The sequence below is a fragment of the Pinus tabuliformis genome, chromosome X (assembly GCF_031772625.1).
Source record: "Pinus tabuliformis cultivar Carrire ecotype Pingquan chromosome X, CPIR1, whole genome shotgun sequence".
Taxonomy (NCBI): domain Eukaryota; kingdom Viridiplantae; phylum Streptophyta; class Pinopsida; order Pinales; family Pinaceae; genus Pinus; species Pinus tabuliformis.
The window spans coordinates 479,903,277-479,918,641 of NC_142308.1; the positions used below are offsets into that span (position 1 = coordinate 479,903,277).

A 15,365-nucleotide genomic window follows, 5' to 3' on the forward strand; every position below is an offset into this window, starting at 1 on the left:
TGATTTTTTTTGGATCAAATTATCATGACCTTTCTCGATTTAGTTGTTGTAATATTCATGGATTTAATTATAAAATGTATATAAATTGATTTATCATTTTTACCTTTCGAAAAGTACTAACAATATTTCAATGATTAAATTAAAGGCTCCACCCTTAAGACACCACGTATTGCAAGTATATTTAATCTATGAGGTGTAAATTAATTGGTTTGTGTGTGGTTTGATTTTGATTAGGTATATATTCAAATCTCATGAAGGGGTATTTAGAGATCCAAAAGGATACCACAATACTAAAAATCTCACACAATCTTATTATTGAATAAATCATCATTTTTTCATTAAACATATAAATTAACCTTATCTTAAACATCCTAAACGCGATTATATATATAAGCACAATAATATAAATGAAATGACCACTAAAAATATATTGTTAAAAGTTACAAATTTCATATAAATAAAATAAATTATTGTTTTTATTTTATACAATAAAAAAATACATGTAACCAGATTTTTAATTTGGAGATCTATCTCATTTTACTATAAAAATTATTAATTTTAAATAAACTTTGTTACAATATCATGATTACTAATACCAATTGTCCAAAAAAATTATAACTCTCATATATATATATAAATTAATTAATTAATTTAATAAATTAAATAAAAAATATATAATTATTTTTTTAAATAAATTTCCACATTTAAAAATATTCTAAAATATTCCATAAAAATTAAATTTTTAATATCTATTTATTAATTATTAATAATTAAATTAAAAATTTAAAATAAACTTAATAACCAAACACCAATAACATAACTCACTCTGGATTTAACACCAATAATATCATGGAAAGGCTCGACGGTTGCAAGACCACACTGATTTTTCTATGTTGTTCTTTTGAAATAGTAATTTTCGTTTTGTCATTTAGTCCATGTTCCACACCACTTTTGTCGTTTGGCACATGTTCAACACCAGTAAGATTGTGGGAATCTTCCCACTATCTTCGAGAATCCCTCTCAGCTTTAGCCACATTTTGGTCACCGATGCAATAGTGGGTATCTTGCCGCGTTCGACAACTCGTTACGGCATTAGGCTTACGTTGATTCGTCATTTTCTTTGGACAATTCACATCATATGTCACTCGCACACGACATCGTGTGTGGCAAGGTATCAAAAGACCGGGCGGATGAGAGACGGGAAGAGAAATACTCGCACTTTAATTTCAGTGCGTTGCAGTATTATCATCAACGCACAAGGCTGCAGTGGATCACTACGAATGGTGGGGATCGCATTTGTCTCCCCGACTTTCTCGCCCTTCGGGTTGATTCGTCATTTTCATCTCTCACTTGACTATGAAAAGATTAAACAAAAAGTTTGATGGATTTGTAAATTTTCTTGGACAATCGACATCATATGTCACTCGCGCACTACCATCGTGTGTGGCAAGGTATCAGAAGACCACGTAACATTGACCAGGCGGAAGGTTCTTGAGACGGGAAGGCCCTTCTGTTGATTCGTCATTTTCTTTGGACAATTCACATGATATGTCACTCGTGCACGACGATCGTGTGTGGCAAGGTATAGAAGACCACGTAAGATTGACCGGGCGGAAGGTTCCTGAGTCGCATTATGATGAGATACGGGAAGAGAAATACGCGCACTTTAATTTATAAATTTGATTCCTTCGATGTGACTGACGTCGTTTCAGTAGTTGCGGTATTATCGTCAGCGCACAAGGCTGCAACGAATCACTGAGAATGGTGGGGATCGCATTTGTCTCTGCGATTTTCTCGTTTCGGACGAGATGGTTGGTGAACAGTCCATTCCATATTCCACCCCACATATCAATATAAAGCTGAGCAGTCTGAGACTCTCTAGAGCCAGTGGTGAATCACTTAACCCACCCACAACAAAATTATGGGCTTGGGCAATGAATATGCTCTCAGAGCGCTTCTCCCTCTTCTGCTAATGTTGGCGGCATCCACTCTTTTGCCCTCTACAGATTGCATGAGCCCTCCTTCATTCTTAGTTCGTGGTCGTAGGAGGTCCTTTGTGAGGACTAGGACATCACTAATCGGTAAGGATAGGCTGGACCTCTCTAATGCTGAATACGAGACGCACTACTATACTCAAATTCTCGACCATTTTACTTACACACCAGAGGGTTATCGAACCTTCCAGCAGAGATATCTTGTAAACGCAAAGCACTGGGGAGGTGCCCAAAGCTATTCTCCCATCTTTATATTCATCGGCGATGAGTCTTCTATTTTAGAAGTCTATGGCTCCACTGACTTTATTATTGAGACTGCTGCTCAGTTCCAAGCACTCGTTGTCTATATAGAGGTAAGTCTTATTTCAGATTGATAGATAGAGGATGAACCTAAAAATTGAGTTTCAATTAATGTTTTGATAGATCCCTGTTTATTTCAGCATCGATACTATGGATTGTCCATGCCCTTTGGCAGTCCGGAGGATTCCTTTAGGGATGCGTCTACACTAGGTTATTTCACTTCCACACAAGCGCTGGCTGATTGCGCAACGCTAATTCTGGATTTGAAGAAAAACTTGTCCGCAGAAAACTGCCCTGTCATCGTCTTCGGTGGATCTTATGGTGGAAGTAAGATGCCTATAATCTTTTATGTATTTACTAGGTTTTTAAGTTCAAAGTGTTTGATCAATAGATTGTGGATAATATAGTTTATTAGTGTCACTTAAAACAAAATATGATTTACTAAAAATATCATTGATTAATTGTTATTATTAATTTAATTGTAGCTTTGAGCCATTGGAGATTCAAGCTACAGAGTCAACCATAACAGTTAACCTAGTTAATTTTCTGTCAATCTAAAATCGAGTTAAGGTCAAGCGTGAAAAGAGACCCAATATTATATTTAACATATAATTTATATCTGATATATAATTGAACTACTACAGTGTTAGCTGCCTGGTTTCGCCTGAAGTATCCACACATTACAATTGGGGCATTGGCTTCTTCGGCACCTATCTTGTATTTCGATGACATTACACCTCAGGATGGCTATGACAGCGTTGTGACAAGAGACTTCAGAGTATGTTTATAGATTTCTTCTTTCCGATGAGATTTATATATCACCATGTTCATCATTTGATCTGCGACAATATTAATGTTTTCTGCTGCACAGGATGTGAGCGAGAGCTGCTACAATACAATAAAAGAGTCATGGGCAGAAATAAATAAAGTTGCTTCACAGCCTGGTGGCTTGGAAAGCTTACAGCACACATTCAAGACTTGCAAGTGAGAATTCCCCCCAAAAATAAATCATGTGAATGCACATTTTTTATCAACCGGCAATGGCCACGTATAACTAATGAAAGCCATTTGTATATCTTAGGGTTTTGGATACTAGTACTTTGATACAATGGTTAATAGATGTATACGATGGGTCCGCTCAGTATGATTATCCACCAGTGAAAGAGGTAAGGTTTATATATCATTCTCCAATGCTGTAAGGCAAATAATTTCGTGGATAATTACAAGGATGTCTATCTTATGTTTAATTCAGAGAAATTTTAATAGAACCAATCAATTATTAAACAATATTAACAGAAAAATTTATAAATGACTTAATTTGATTTTGTGTGTATGAAAGATGTGCAAGGCCATCGATAGCTTTCCTGAAGGTACAGCCATTCTTACTCGCATATCAGCTGCAGCAAGCTTTAACTACAACTACGACGAAGTGACATCTACCACCTCCAATAATACTTGCCTGGATCTTCAAATAGGTGTCAATGAGGGGTGGAATTGGCAGGTTAAGTACTTATTTTGTCAAATCATGCTAACTTCAAGCAAGCTAAAATAATCATACAATCCTGCAACAATATTTAATCCAACAACTTCAGGCCATTGCTACTGATATGTTACTGATAATTTGCGTGCAGAGTTGCACGGAAATGGTGATGCCAATGAGCTCAACACCGAATACAACAATGTTTTCTCTAGATCTATTTGATATGAAATCCTTCGCAGAGGACTGCAAGAGCAAATATGGAGTTGTACCGAGACCCAATTGGATCACAACAGAATTTGGTGGCCATGTAAGTTCTCAATCACATTCACCTGGTAATCCATGGATCCATCTTACCACGAGATTTATTGAAGATCGAGCTTTAAAATGATTATGGATTATTATTTGCGAATGTTAAGTTTGTTTGAAGCTGTTAATGGTACACATGATTTAAAAAAAAAAAATTGGATTGATACCCAGAACATAAGAAGGGTGCTGAAACGGTTTGGAAGTAACATAATATTCTCCAACGGATTGCGAGATCCATATAGCAGTGGCGGGTAAGACGTCTTTCTTTCGATACAAATATCTTTCTCTGTTACTAAGAGTCGAGGGAGTAATTAACAGTTCATCTTCTTCATGGTTGTGGAATTATGCAGTGTGAAAGAGAGCATATCCGATACCATTATAGCCCTCGCAACAAACAAAGGTAAGACTTCACAAAAAGTTGGATGAATGATGGACTATACTGGATTGGGTTAGAGGGGTGATCCTATTTTTGTGGTTTGTACTGTAGGAACCCATTGCCAAGACTTGGACTCCTCATCTAAAGAAGATCCAGATTGGCTGACAGAACAGCGATCTAAAGAGATAGAGATAATAGCAATTTGGGTCAAACAGTACATGGATGACCTATATGGTTAAAATAATTAATTGTCGTGTTCATATTTTGGAAGCATAGGTGTGTATGGACTTCAAAGCAGTTTATATAAAATATTTTACTATAAGTTTATAAATAGTAAAATATTTTACTATAAGGTGAGTAATTTATGTTATCTTATTTTAAATGTTTTATGAGAGAATATGTTATTTTACTAGTAAAAGTTGTGCTGTAAAAAATGAGTTAACCTGAGTAATTTATGTCATCTTATTTTAAATGTTTTATGAGAAAATGACATATTATTTATTAATAAAAGTTATAAAAGTTGTGTGGTAAAAAAATGAGGTAAGTGATTCAGAATGAGATTACATACTGTAGTCACAATGGATAATTTACACGCATTATGTATCTATATGATATAAATTTATTAAATTTTATATTTTGTAAATTATTTATATACATATATATATATATATATATATATATATATATATATATATATATATATATTTGTTTTTTATGTTTTTGTACTTCTATTTTTTTTATGTAGGTTTATTTAAAAGTATGTTGGGTGGATATGGAAATTAATTTTACATCTAACACTTGCATTTAACATTTGCATAAATCTATAATGTGATAAATCAAAAATATAATTTGAAAAAAAATATTTTTCTCCTTTTTCACTAAAAATATTTACCTTTGACTCTTACTAGTTTTAAATCTATAACGTGATAAATCAAAAATATAATTTGGAAAAAAATATTTTTCTCTTTTTTCACTAAAAATATTTACCCTTGAATCTTACTAGTTTTAAAGTTCATTTTGTTAATACATTAAATTCTTGTTTTGAGGCCATTTTTATAGCAAAGTTCCTTTAATGAACTAGCCACAATGTGAGGACTATGCTATGCTCTATTTAGTTTAGTTGTAGAAAGCATATACAAAGGAATGTGAAATAATTGTGAAGTTACTTTTTGATATTATGACTTAAATAACTACCATAGAATCCTCCTCCTCCTCCTTTGTTATTCCCACAAAATACCTCTCATATTTTCTTTTATTAGTGACAGGCCAAGATACTTTTCTAAAGAATGGAATTCCTCCTTAGATCGTGATAGTAATCTAGGATAGGGTTTTCGACTTTATAACCACTCAAATGTGATAAGGTTTTAGATGTTCTATAATTTCCTTGAATGTCCACATGTGTCTAGCCCTACATATGAGAGTGGTAGTTAGGATGATGTGGAATCTACTGATATCATGGTGGTCAATAATGTAGATTAATGTCGAGGGTGTGGCACAAGATTCAAACATTTGGTCGCAAAAAAACATCATTTGACTCTTCAAAATGGTTATGAAGTTACATAACCTAATTTTTCAAACTAGGTCATGCTATTAAAATAGACTCTCTATGTCATCAAAAATCAATATCATTACTCCTCTTCACTGGATTTTCTTTCCCATGGATCCCAATTGATGAAAGTATCAATTTTGTTGATATCTGTCATTGTTCAAGGTAATTGGAAATTTATGGAAATTTTTATAGTTGAGAGATTCTCTCTTGGTTGTTGTCAAAAGTGATAAGTCTATAGATTAGAATTTCCTACATAACTATGGAAAATAACAAATACCCATTCTAAATACTTGCCTAACATGCAAGATGTAGAGAACTATGGGACTTGTTTTCATGACATCATTAGGTTTGTGTATAGGTGGCACGTTTCAGTGGTAAGGAGACCTTAAATATGATGAATTTAACCCTAGGATTTTTCTTAGGCATCATAATTGCATATTCACAATTCTAACTAAGGTTGTTGGTTATTTCTGCATGGATGACCTTCTCTATGATTTTGTGAGGAAAATAAGGGTATATGGAAAGTGAAAAGCTTGTTCATGTGCCCAAAATTGAAGACAAGTGAGTGGTTAATATTCAATCCAAAAAGATAGAGAAATGGTGTTAATGTGTTTCAAAAGCATGAAACCCTAATTTTGGTGAGGGAAACCCTAGGCAACCAAAGGATGATATCATTGTGGAGACTCTAAGATCGTAATATAATGCTTGCATGAACTATAAGGTACTTGAAGAATAAACCCTTTTACTCTAATTTCCTCCATTTTAGGTCAATTTTTCCTAAGTCTTAGGAGAAGGCACCTTCTAGAATGGTGGTTATTATAGAAATATAGTGCTCACTTAGTGATTAATTCCATGCTATAATGGCTTGGGGCCAAAAAAATTTAGTTTAAAAGTTGAATTTTGGCGCAAGTGACAATTATGGGACTAATAAGTTTCTCAATGAAACATTATGGAGGTTTAGGGAGGATATTTTTTTATGTTCATTACATTTTTTTTATATCCACTAAAGTGCACACATCTTTATTACCTATATGTAAACTCTAAATCCACTACATATTGAATATAAAATTCAAAATGTTTTAGGTAAAAAATTTAAGTGCATATTATTATTGCAATGGTGGAGCAGTTAGTTATACTTGGAAGGGAATCGTTTCACAATAAGTATAGTTACTATGATGGAAATAAAAACCCTAAAATATCATTTAACATGGTAAATTCCATTAGAAATTTTATAAACAAATAAAAAAATCTTGATAAAGCTAGAAATGAAATCCTCTAGACAATTCATAGAGTAACTCTATCCACTCTCTTTCTCATGTTGCTAGAAGGACTACCTAATTCAATTCTTTCATTGCATATTTCTTTTCTGATGTCTTTTGTTTAGAAAACTTTATAACCTCATGATATTTTTGAGAATTTGTCATTGGATCTTTCCTTTTTTTTCAAGGTCCTGAATGCATAATAGCTAGCATGTCAATAAAAACATTAAATATTTAGGTTTGAATTAATTATCAAAATTAAAGTTTCAAGTCACATTTTTCATTTTTGAATTTTGGTATCATCATTTATTAGTAATTTTTTTCATAGATTTATGCAAGAGTATAAAATGTCTAACATTTTAAGTGGACACTCAACTAATTATAAAATGAGATTTAGGGTGCTATCAAATTTGAAAAAAAAAGTTTAGAACTTTGATGATTAGATGTTAAGTAAATTAAATTAAAAAAAATATTCACAAAAATAGGGGAAGGTTTTGAGAATATTATAAAAATAAAATTTAAAGGATTAAAAATTTTGGATGTTAGAAAAAAAGGTGAAAAAGGAGAAACAAAATATATTAAAAATTTATAAGTCAGTTCAAAGGAATACAACGTAACCTTTGATAAAAGGAAGAAAGGAAGGTGAGAGAGTAATTTTTTTTTAGGGGAGATTACTTAAAAGGAAATAGAAGGTTAAAAGAAAAACAAATATGGTAGTAATGAAAGGATGACTCTATTGACTGAGTTGATGGATAATATGCTTCCATGATTTCTTGAGTGTATAATTGTCCTTCCAATTGAAATTATAAGGGTTATTTTCAATTTCAACTTTTTCTCGCATAATATTAGTGGAGTAACAAGTTTTAGAAAAATGCTTTTTGGTTTGGACAAAGTATATATGGTGTTTGGAGTGTAGAATTTCCTATAGATTCACAAGCTCATGTAATCTACTAAAACATTAGACAAGAATCTATTTCTACTCGTTACAGCAAAAGCACATAAAGGTTGAGCAAAACAATAATTGACAAGAGGAAAAACATCAATGGTGCATAACAAAATAAATATCTGGGGAAAGCCACAACTCAGAACCCCACTATCTATATTGCATTAATCCAAAATATAAGATGATAAAACAATGCTTGTTCTCACAAGAACAATCCCAACACTCAGTAAAATCAATCTCTAGCTCACAAACAAACTCTTGGCCAAGACTTAGCCAATTCTCCTGCTCTCTAAGTCCCTATTTCCTTGCCCAATTCCTATGGATGATTAGCCCATCTTAAAGGGAAATTAGTGCATCCAAAAATGTGCAATCCCTTCTAGGTTCAGTTCCTGATAGCATGGACCATCTATATAACTCAAAAATTTATACAACAAATAGTACACTTTCCCCGCACTCTAGTCTCAACTGGGTCTTTCTCAAAATCAACATGCATGAGTTTTTGATGAGGGAATCTTCAGTTAACTGGAGTAGCACTAGTTAATGCATTAGTGCACCAAGTGACTGTTAACTCACTATTAGTTCCTCAAATAGTTTGGAACTAATTTAAGTGGACTTAATTCAGTAAATGGAGTTAGCTAATTAAAACTCATACTTAAATCACACTAGACCCCTATAATATAGGGAGAACATATACATGACTTCAAAAATACTTCCTACTCTAAATTCCTAAGTTAACTAAGTCAACTCACTCTAGTTAACTATTACAAGTTGCTATGAGAATAGAATTCGATTTTAATTCTCAGTTTAATTCAAGGACAAATTAAACTGGACTTTCTGGATTCTATTTTTATCATTTATTGTTTCTATTTTCAACACTCCCTCTCAACAAGAAAGGAATTCAACTCTATCCCGATCCTGAACCTTTGGAATGTTCTGCATGCAACACTTCTCTCTAATGTTGTTGCTCTAGCAACTCCAAAAACAAAAAAACAACCAACCTAAATCAGAATAATTCCTTTGTCATCAAAGTCTTTAACTGTTATTGCCTTTGTCGACTGAAATCTTTGTGCTTCTGTTGACTCCGCCTTTCTCCACTGTTGTCAACCCTCTCTACAACCTTCGGTATTTGACTGCTCTAGCTTCTGTCACTTTGATATATGACTGCATCAATCCCACTGATTCTGCCCGCTACTATGTACTTTTGGATCTTGTAGCAAGGTACAATCCGTGAGATAAAACCTCTTAATCGACCCTACCCAATTTAATCGCACTTGGTACTATCACTTCACATTGCCCCACCTCACACCTGGAGGTATGGTTGCATGTTATTCCTCTACCCACCTGGCTTGAAATTCGCCCCTACAGGAGGTCTCTGCATGAGTGGATGCCTCCACTCAGTCTCCTATCAGCTTCTCCAATTGTGGTTGCTCCACAATTGTTCGAGACTACTTCTGAGACTGCTTCTTCTCTGCTTGAGTGGATCTCTCCACTTGGTCTCCTCTCAGCTTCTCTAGTTGTGGTTACTCCACAACTTCTTGAAGTTGCTTCAGAGGCTTCTTCTAGGGCTGCATGTTGAGAGGTAATTGTTTCTCCCTCTCAACCAATAAGTTTCTAATCTTTTCCTTGCTCCTCAAGGCTTTGCATGCATCTTGAAACCCAAGATCATATAGGTTCTTGACCCATGCACTAATCTATTTCAGCTTCCGTGGTGATGTGTCTAAGAAAAACCTTTCCCTTACTAAAAACCACATCATAGCCATGGTCTTCCAATACCGGGACTAAAAGAAGGTTCTGCTTTAGTCCTGGAACATACATCCCATATGTGATCTATAGAGGGGAGCCAGACTCCTTATGAAAGGTACCTGTAACAATCCAGGTAGCTCTATATCTCTCGTCATCTCCAAACTCTATGCTTTGCTTGAGGTATTTCTCCTCAAAATCACTAAAGAGATCTTTGTTCCCTATCATATGAAATGAGGCACCGCTGTCAAGATACTACATGTCTCCCATAAAAGTGTAGGCCATGCATGCAATGAGAGTGAAATCATGTTCGAATTATGAAGCTAGAGCTTCACCTGTTGCCGCTATTGTTGGCTCCTTCTTGCTTGCTTTCATCTATGGGAAGTTCTTGGCATAATTCCCATGCTCGTGACAGTGAAAACACTTGATTTTCATCCCATGCTCATGATAGTGAAATCACTTGAATTTCATCAATTCCATCTTCTTTTCACCCTCCTCGCATTAGAACATCTTTCCCTTAGCCTTCTTTTCCTTATAATCTAAGGAAAAATCCTCTTCCACTTCCTTGGAAGAGGTCACATCTTTGGTGTTCCTCCTGATCTACTCCTACATGACATCTAACCATAGTAGTTACCAATCTGGCAGCTTCTCCCGACCATTAACAGAGTCCTAATAACTATTCCAACTCTTTGGGACTCCTAGAAGAGAAATACTCACCATATAATCCTCGTCAATCACGATTCCAACACTTCCAAGTTCATCACGACATTGAGTGAACTTTGTTAAGTAATTTGGAATTGAGTTGTCCGCCTCCATCTTGATTTTTCAAATTTTATATTTCAGTGCCAACTTCCTTTGGTCACTGTTATTCTGGAAAATGTCCTTCAATGATTTCCACATAGCATGTGGCATTTCCTTCCCATGGAGACTCGAGACAATGTGGTCTCGAACTCCCTCAAGTATTATTTGCCTCGCGCTTGCCACACACTTCTTCCAATTGGCTAGATTTTGAGCATCCGATGTTGGTGGCTTAGGAATGTCCTCATCAATGAATTCCTTCAAGCCATTATCCTCCAACATGACCTCCATCCTATCCTTCCAGGCTATATAATTTGAGCTGCCATCCAAGGAAAACTTGAGATGCAAAATGTAGAACGTCATCTATCGATCCTGAAGTATGTATTTAAAATTCAAATTTCACCTATAACCCAAAACTCAAAACTTCGAAATCTCCTCTAGCATATTGTTCTCAGCTCTAATACCATGTAGAATTTCCTCTAGATTCACAAGCTCGTGTAATCTACTAAAACAAGATACAAGTATCTACTTCTACTCATTACAACAGAAGAACATAAAGATCGAGAAAAACAATGATTGACAAGATGAAGAACATCAATGGCACATAACACAATAAATATTCAGGGAAAGCCACAGCTCAAAACCCCATTATCTATATTGCATTAATCAGAAATCCAAGATGATAATACAATGCTTGTTCTCAAAAGAACAATCCCAGCACTCAGTAAAATCAATCTCCAGCTCACAAGAAAACTCTTGGCCAACACTTAGCCAATTATCCTACTCTCCAAGTCCCTATTTCCTTACGCAATTCCTATGAATGATTAGCCCATATTAAAGGGAAATCAGTGCATCCAAAACTACACAATCCCTTCTACATTCAGTTCCTGATTACATGCACCATCCGTACAACTCAGAAAAATATACAACAAATAGTCCATTGTCCCTGCACTCTAGTCTCAACTAGGTATTTCTCAGAATTGACCTACATGAGTTTCTAATGAGGGAATCTTCAGTTAACTTGAGAAACTCTAGTTAATGCATTAGTGCACCAACTAACTATTAACTTAGTATTAGTTCCTCAAATGATTTAGAACTAATTTAACTGGACTTAACTCACTAAAATGAGTTAAATAATTACAAATCATACTTAACTCATCCTAGACCCCTATAATATAGGGAGAACATATACATGACTTCAGAAAGACTTCCAACTCGAAATTCCTAAGTTAACTAAGTCAAATCACTCTAGTTAACTATTACAAGTTGCTATGAGAATAGAATTCGATTTTAATTCTAAGTTTAATTCAAGGACAAATTAAACTAGAATTTTTGGATTCTATTTTATCATTCCTTGTTGCTATTTTCAACATAGAGTTATGAGCAAGTTCAATAATAGTTTATTTGGAGATATGGTTATGACAGTATCAAGTATATGTTCTTTGAAAACTCTTCTAGTTTTTCCAATGTAGGATTTCCTATAGGAGCAAGGATTCTCATTGACATTAGGGCCTAACAAAGTGTCAAATCCATATTTTGTAGATTTAAAAATATGTTTAAGAGTTTTGAAATGTTTAAAAATAATTTTAATAATATTTTTCTCCATAACCTTAGAGATGTGGCACATGATTCCTTGAATGTAAATAAGATAGATGAGAACTATGGGAAATAAAGTAAACATTCAAGTCTATTATAAATAAAAATATGATAAGTTTCAAATATGAATTCACATTCTATATCACCCTTTTTACTACAAGGTGTTCTTTGTTGTTGGAAGAGTAATTTATTGTCTTATTTAAAGGATCATGAAGCATCCCACACATCTCTTCATTTCCATCTATTTTCTGAATTGATACTACTCCCCAAACTACCTTAGAAGCATCAATTTCAATAATATATTGTGGTTTTTTTGTGGGGAGAGACAAGGATGGAATAGTTCTCACCTTTTCTTTGATTCTTCAAAGTGTTTTAGTCATGTTAGTAGTCCATGGTCGTAGGTTTTTGCTGAGATGATTTTGTAATATATCCTATGTAAAAACCTTATTATGTATAGGTTTTGCAATGTTTTTTAACAATATATCTAACATCCAACATCTTCCTTCATTTGATAGACAAACATCAACTAGCCGACCATTTATGTGCATGCTTATTTTCTTACCTCTAAGATAAATAGTTATAGGGGAAACTAACTACAAAAACTAGACCTAATATGTAGTGTTCCTTAATATTATCCATACCATGAAAATATAACAAAAATGAATGATTATTTATTTGGAGAGGGAATCATTTAGTCTTTCCAAATATTTCATCTATAGATAAACCTATGGTCCTTCCTCGTTGGGTAGATTGATTCTAATAATAAGAAGGGATAATGTTTCTTTAGAAAGAATTAAACTAACATCCAAATTTAATGAAATCGTATAACTGATAGGGAGTAGTTTCATAAGGATAAAACTCGACCTTAATATGACATTTATTGTCTTACCAGGAATTTTTTTTTTTGAGTTAGTTGCATGTCATATTCTTTTCTTTGGCATCTTATTCTTGATGTATTAATTTCATTTGATGATATAGTCATTAGACGAGAGGAATATTCTATGCTTCTTCTAACAACTTAGTTATCTCTTCATGTGAATATTATCTTATTTGGTCTTGATTATTTCAAGAATATATTCAATTTTTTTATGTTCTACATTGCTCCTTTAATTGTTGATTATTGTTATTTCATTTGGAGAAGTAGTTTTTACATTTCCTAACAAAATTTCTATCTATCATTATGGTTGTTAAAATACGCTATGTATAGCTCTGTTAGAGAGTAGTACGTGGAACTATTGGCTTATTTTGTTATTTTTTTTCCTTAGGCTTTGATATATCCAACTAATTCATTCAATTCATCTCGAAGCTCTTTTCTCTATAAATATTTCCATTCAAAAGTTAATTCATGTAGTTTGTTTATTTTAGTTATTCTATACTTTAGATCATTTTAAATTTAAGGGCATGGAGCATATGTAAATCAAACTGTGGACAAGTGTGGACCCAAAAATTTACTAGGCTGGTTAGAGTATCATGTCCTAAATCAATAAATTTTAAAAATTTATCTAAATTAGAACATGCAGATGGATCAAGAAAATGGATTCCACCTTCTAGGTGATCATACAAAGAAAAATAATGTAGATTCCTCCATATGAATCTAATATACCTAAGAACATTGATATGTATTAGATAAATATATTGTTTTCATCCATATTTATGCTTTGAGAGTAAATCAATTGATGGAATCTGCCCATGGGGCCATTTTTGTTGATGATTCCTAGTTTTAGGAATTGCGGTATGAAGTCTTCTAGAAGTAGGTTAAGGCATCAAATGGAATTTTTTAAAGGAGGGGTGGGGGGTAATTTTCTTTTACTAAAGTGTTTCACCTCCTAGTTCTATTCTCCACATAGATAAATTTGCAATGACATAAGAAGCACCTCAATCAAATTCCATATGCCAAATTTATGCTAGCCAGAATTTGACCTTCCTGTTTTGACCACCATGATTTGAGAGGATGCCATTTCGGCCTCATTATTCATGGAAAAGAGGCTAGCCACATGATCATGGAAAAGAATACTATATATGAGTTAATATTGTAATTATCTTTAAGAGTAAAAGGAGTCAAACACAACCACTAACAAGTTATTGGGATGTGTTATAAATGGGCCATTAGGAGGAAAAGTGGTTACATTCCTTTTTAGTGCATTTTTTTTCTCCATATATGAGCATAGTAGTTTAGAGTGGATAGGGAGACATAAAATAGAGATGATTTGTGCACTATAGTGGCCCATGGGCCATAGGCCTCACTTATTTGTACTTGGATCCATTTCCATTCAGAAAAAGAGAACAAAGCAACCTCACCTTCCATCTCGATATTCTCTCAAAAGGGTTTCCTAGGTTATATCTTGTGTTACTTTGTGGTTTGCAAGCTTTCTTTCACTATTATATATTTTCTAGATTTTTTATCTATTACATGCATGAGAATAATATATTAATTAATGAATACAAAAATCTAAGGAGAAATTAACCCTCAAAGTGTAGAGTTTTGATTTTAAGTATAATTTCGTCATACCTATCATGATGAACTATCCTGTGGAATATTCATTATAATTTATGGATCAAACATATTAAATAGGATAGTATGATTTTTGCCTTTTTAGTGAATTCATTAGCCCAATGAACATGATTCTGACAATTATAATAGATTATATTTTTGGATGGAGAATCCTACTACTTGAAATGATAACTTTTTCTATATCATTTATATTATACTTTCCTAATTATTTAGCCTTATCAAGGTACCATCTAGATATATAACTATAAAACTTTTTATTGTTCCTACTTTTATATATTTTATAGTAAAGATTTGAAGGGAGGATAAACTGATGTCAATGATTATGTGTTCTATAACCCCATTCACGAATCTCTCCAACGTCTCTATAAAGTGATGTTTTGATTTTTGTACCTTGCCAGGTACTCCAAGTCTTGAGGATCGAGAGTTTGGAGGAAGGAGGTCCAGAAGTGGCTTCGTGGGCTTGAAACCCAAGCTTGGGTTTTTTGACCCATTGATGTTGGGCACAAAACTAT

The 15,365-nt window shown here is 33.6% G+C and overlaps 1 protein-coding gene across 1 annotated transcript; it reads left to right on the forward strand.

Annotated features, from left to right (window-relative positions):
* The first annotated feature begins 1,769 nt into the window (after positions 1 to 1,769).
* LOC149140770 (uncharacterized) lies at positions 1,770 to 4,951 on the forward strand. Its single transcript, XM_089447158.1, has 10 exons — positions 1,770 to 2,347; positions 2,435 to 2,621; positions 2,939 to 3,072; positions 3,166 to 3,278; positions 3,376 to 3,460; positions 3,634 to 3,795; positions 3,926 to 4,081; positions 4,252 to 4,331; positions 4,431 to 4,480; positions 4,568 to 4,951. The coding sequence occupies exons 1-10, from the start codon at positions 1,922 to 1,924 to the stop codon at positions 4,693 to 4,695; spliced, it is 1,521 nt and encodes a 506-aa protein (XP_089303284.1). The 5' UTR covers positions 1,770 to 1,921; the 3' UTR covers positions 4,696 to 4,951.
* Positions 4,952 to 15,365: the final 10,414 nt, after the last annotated feature.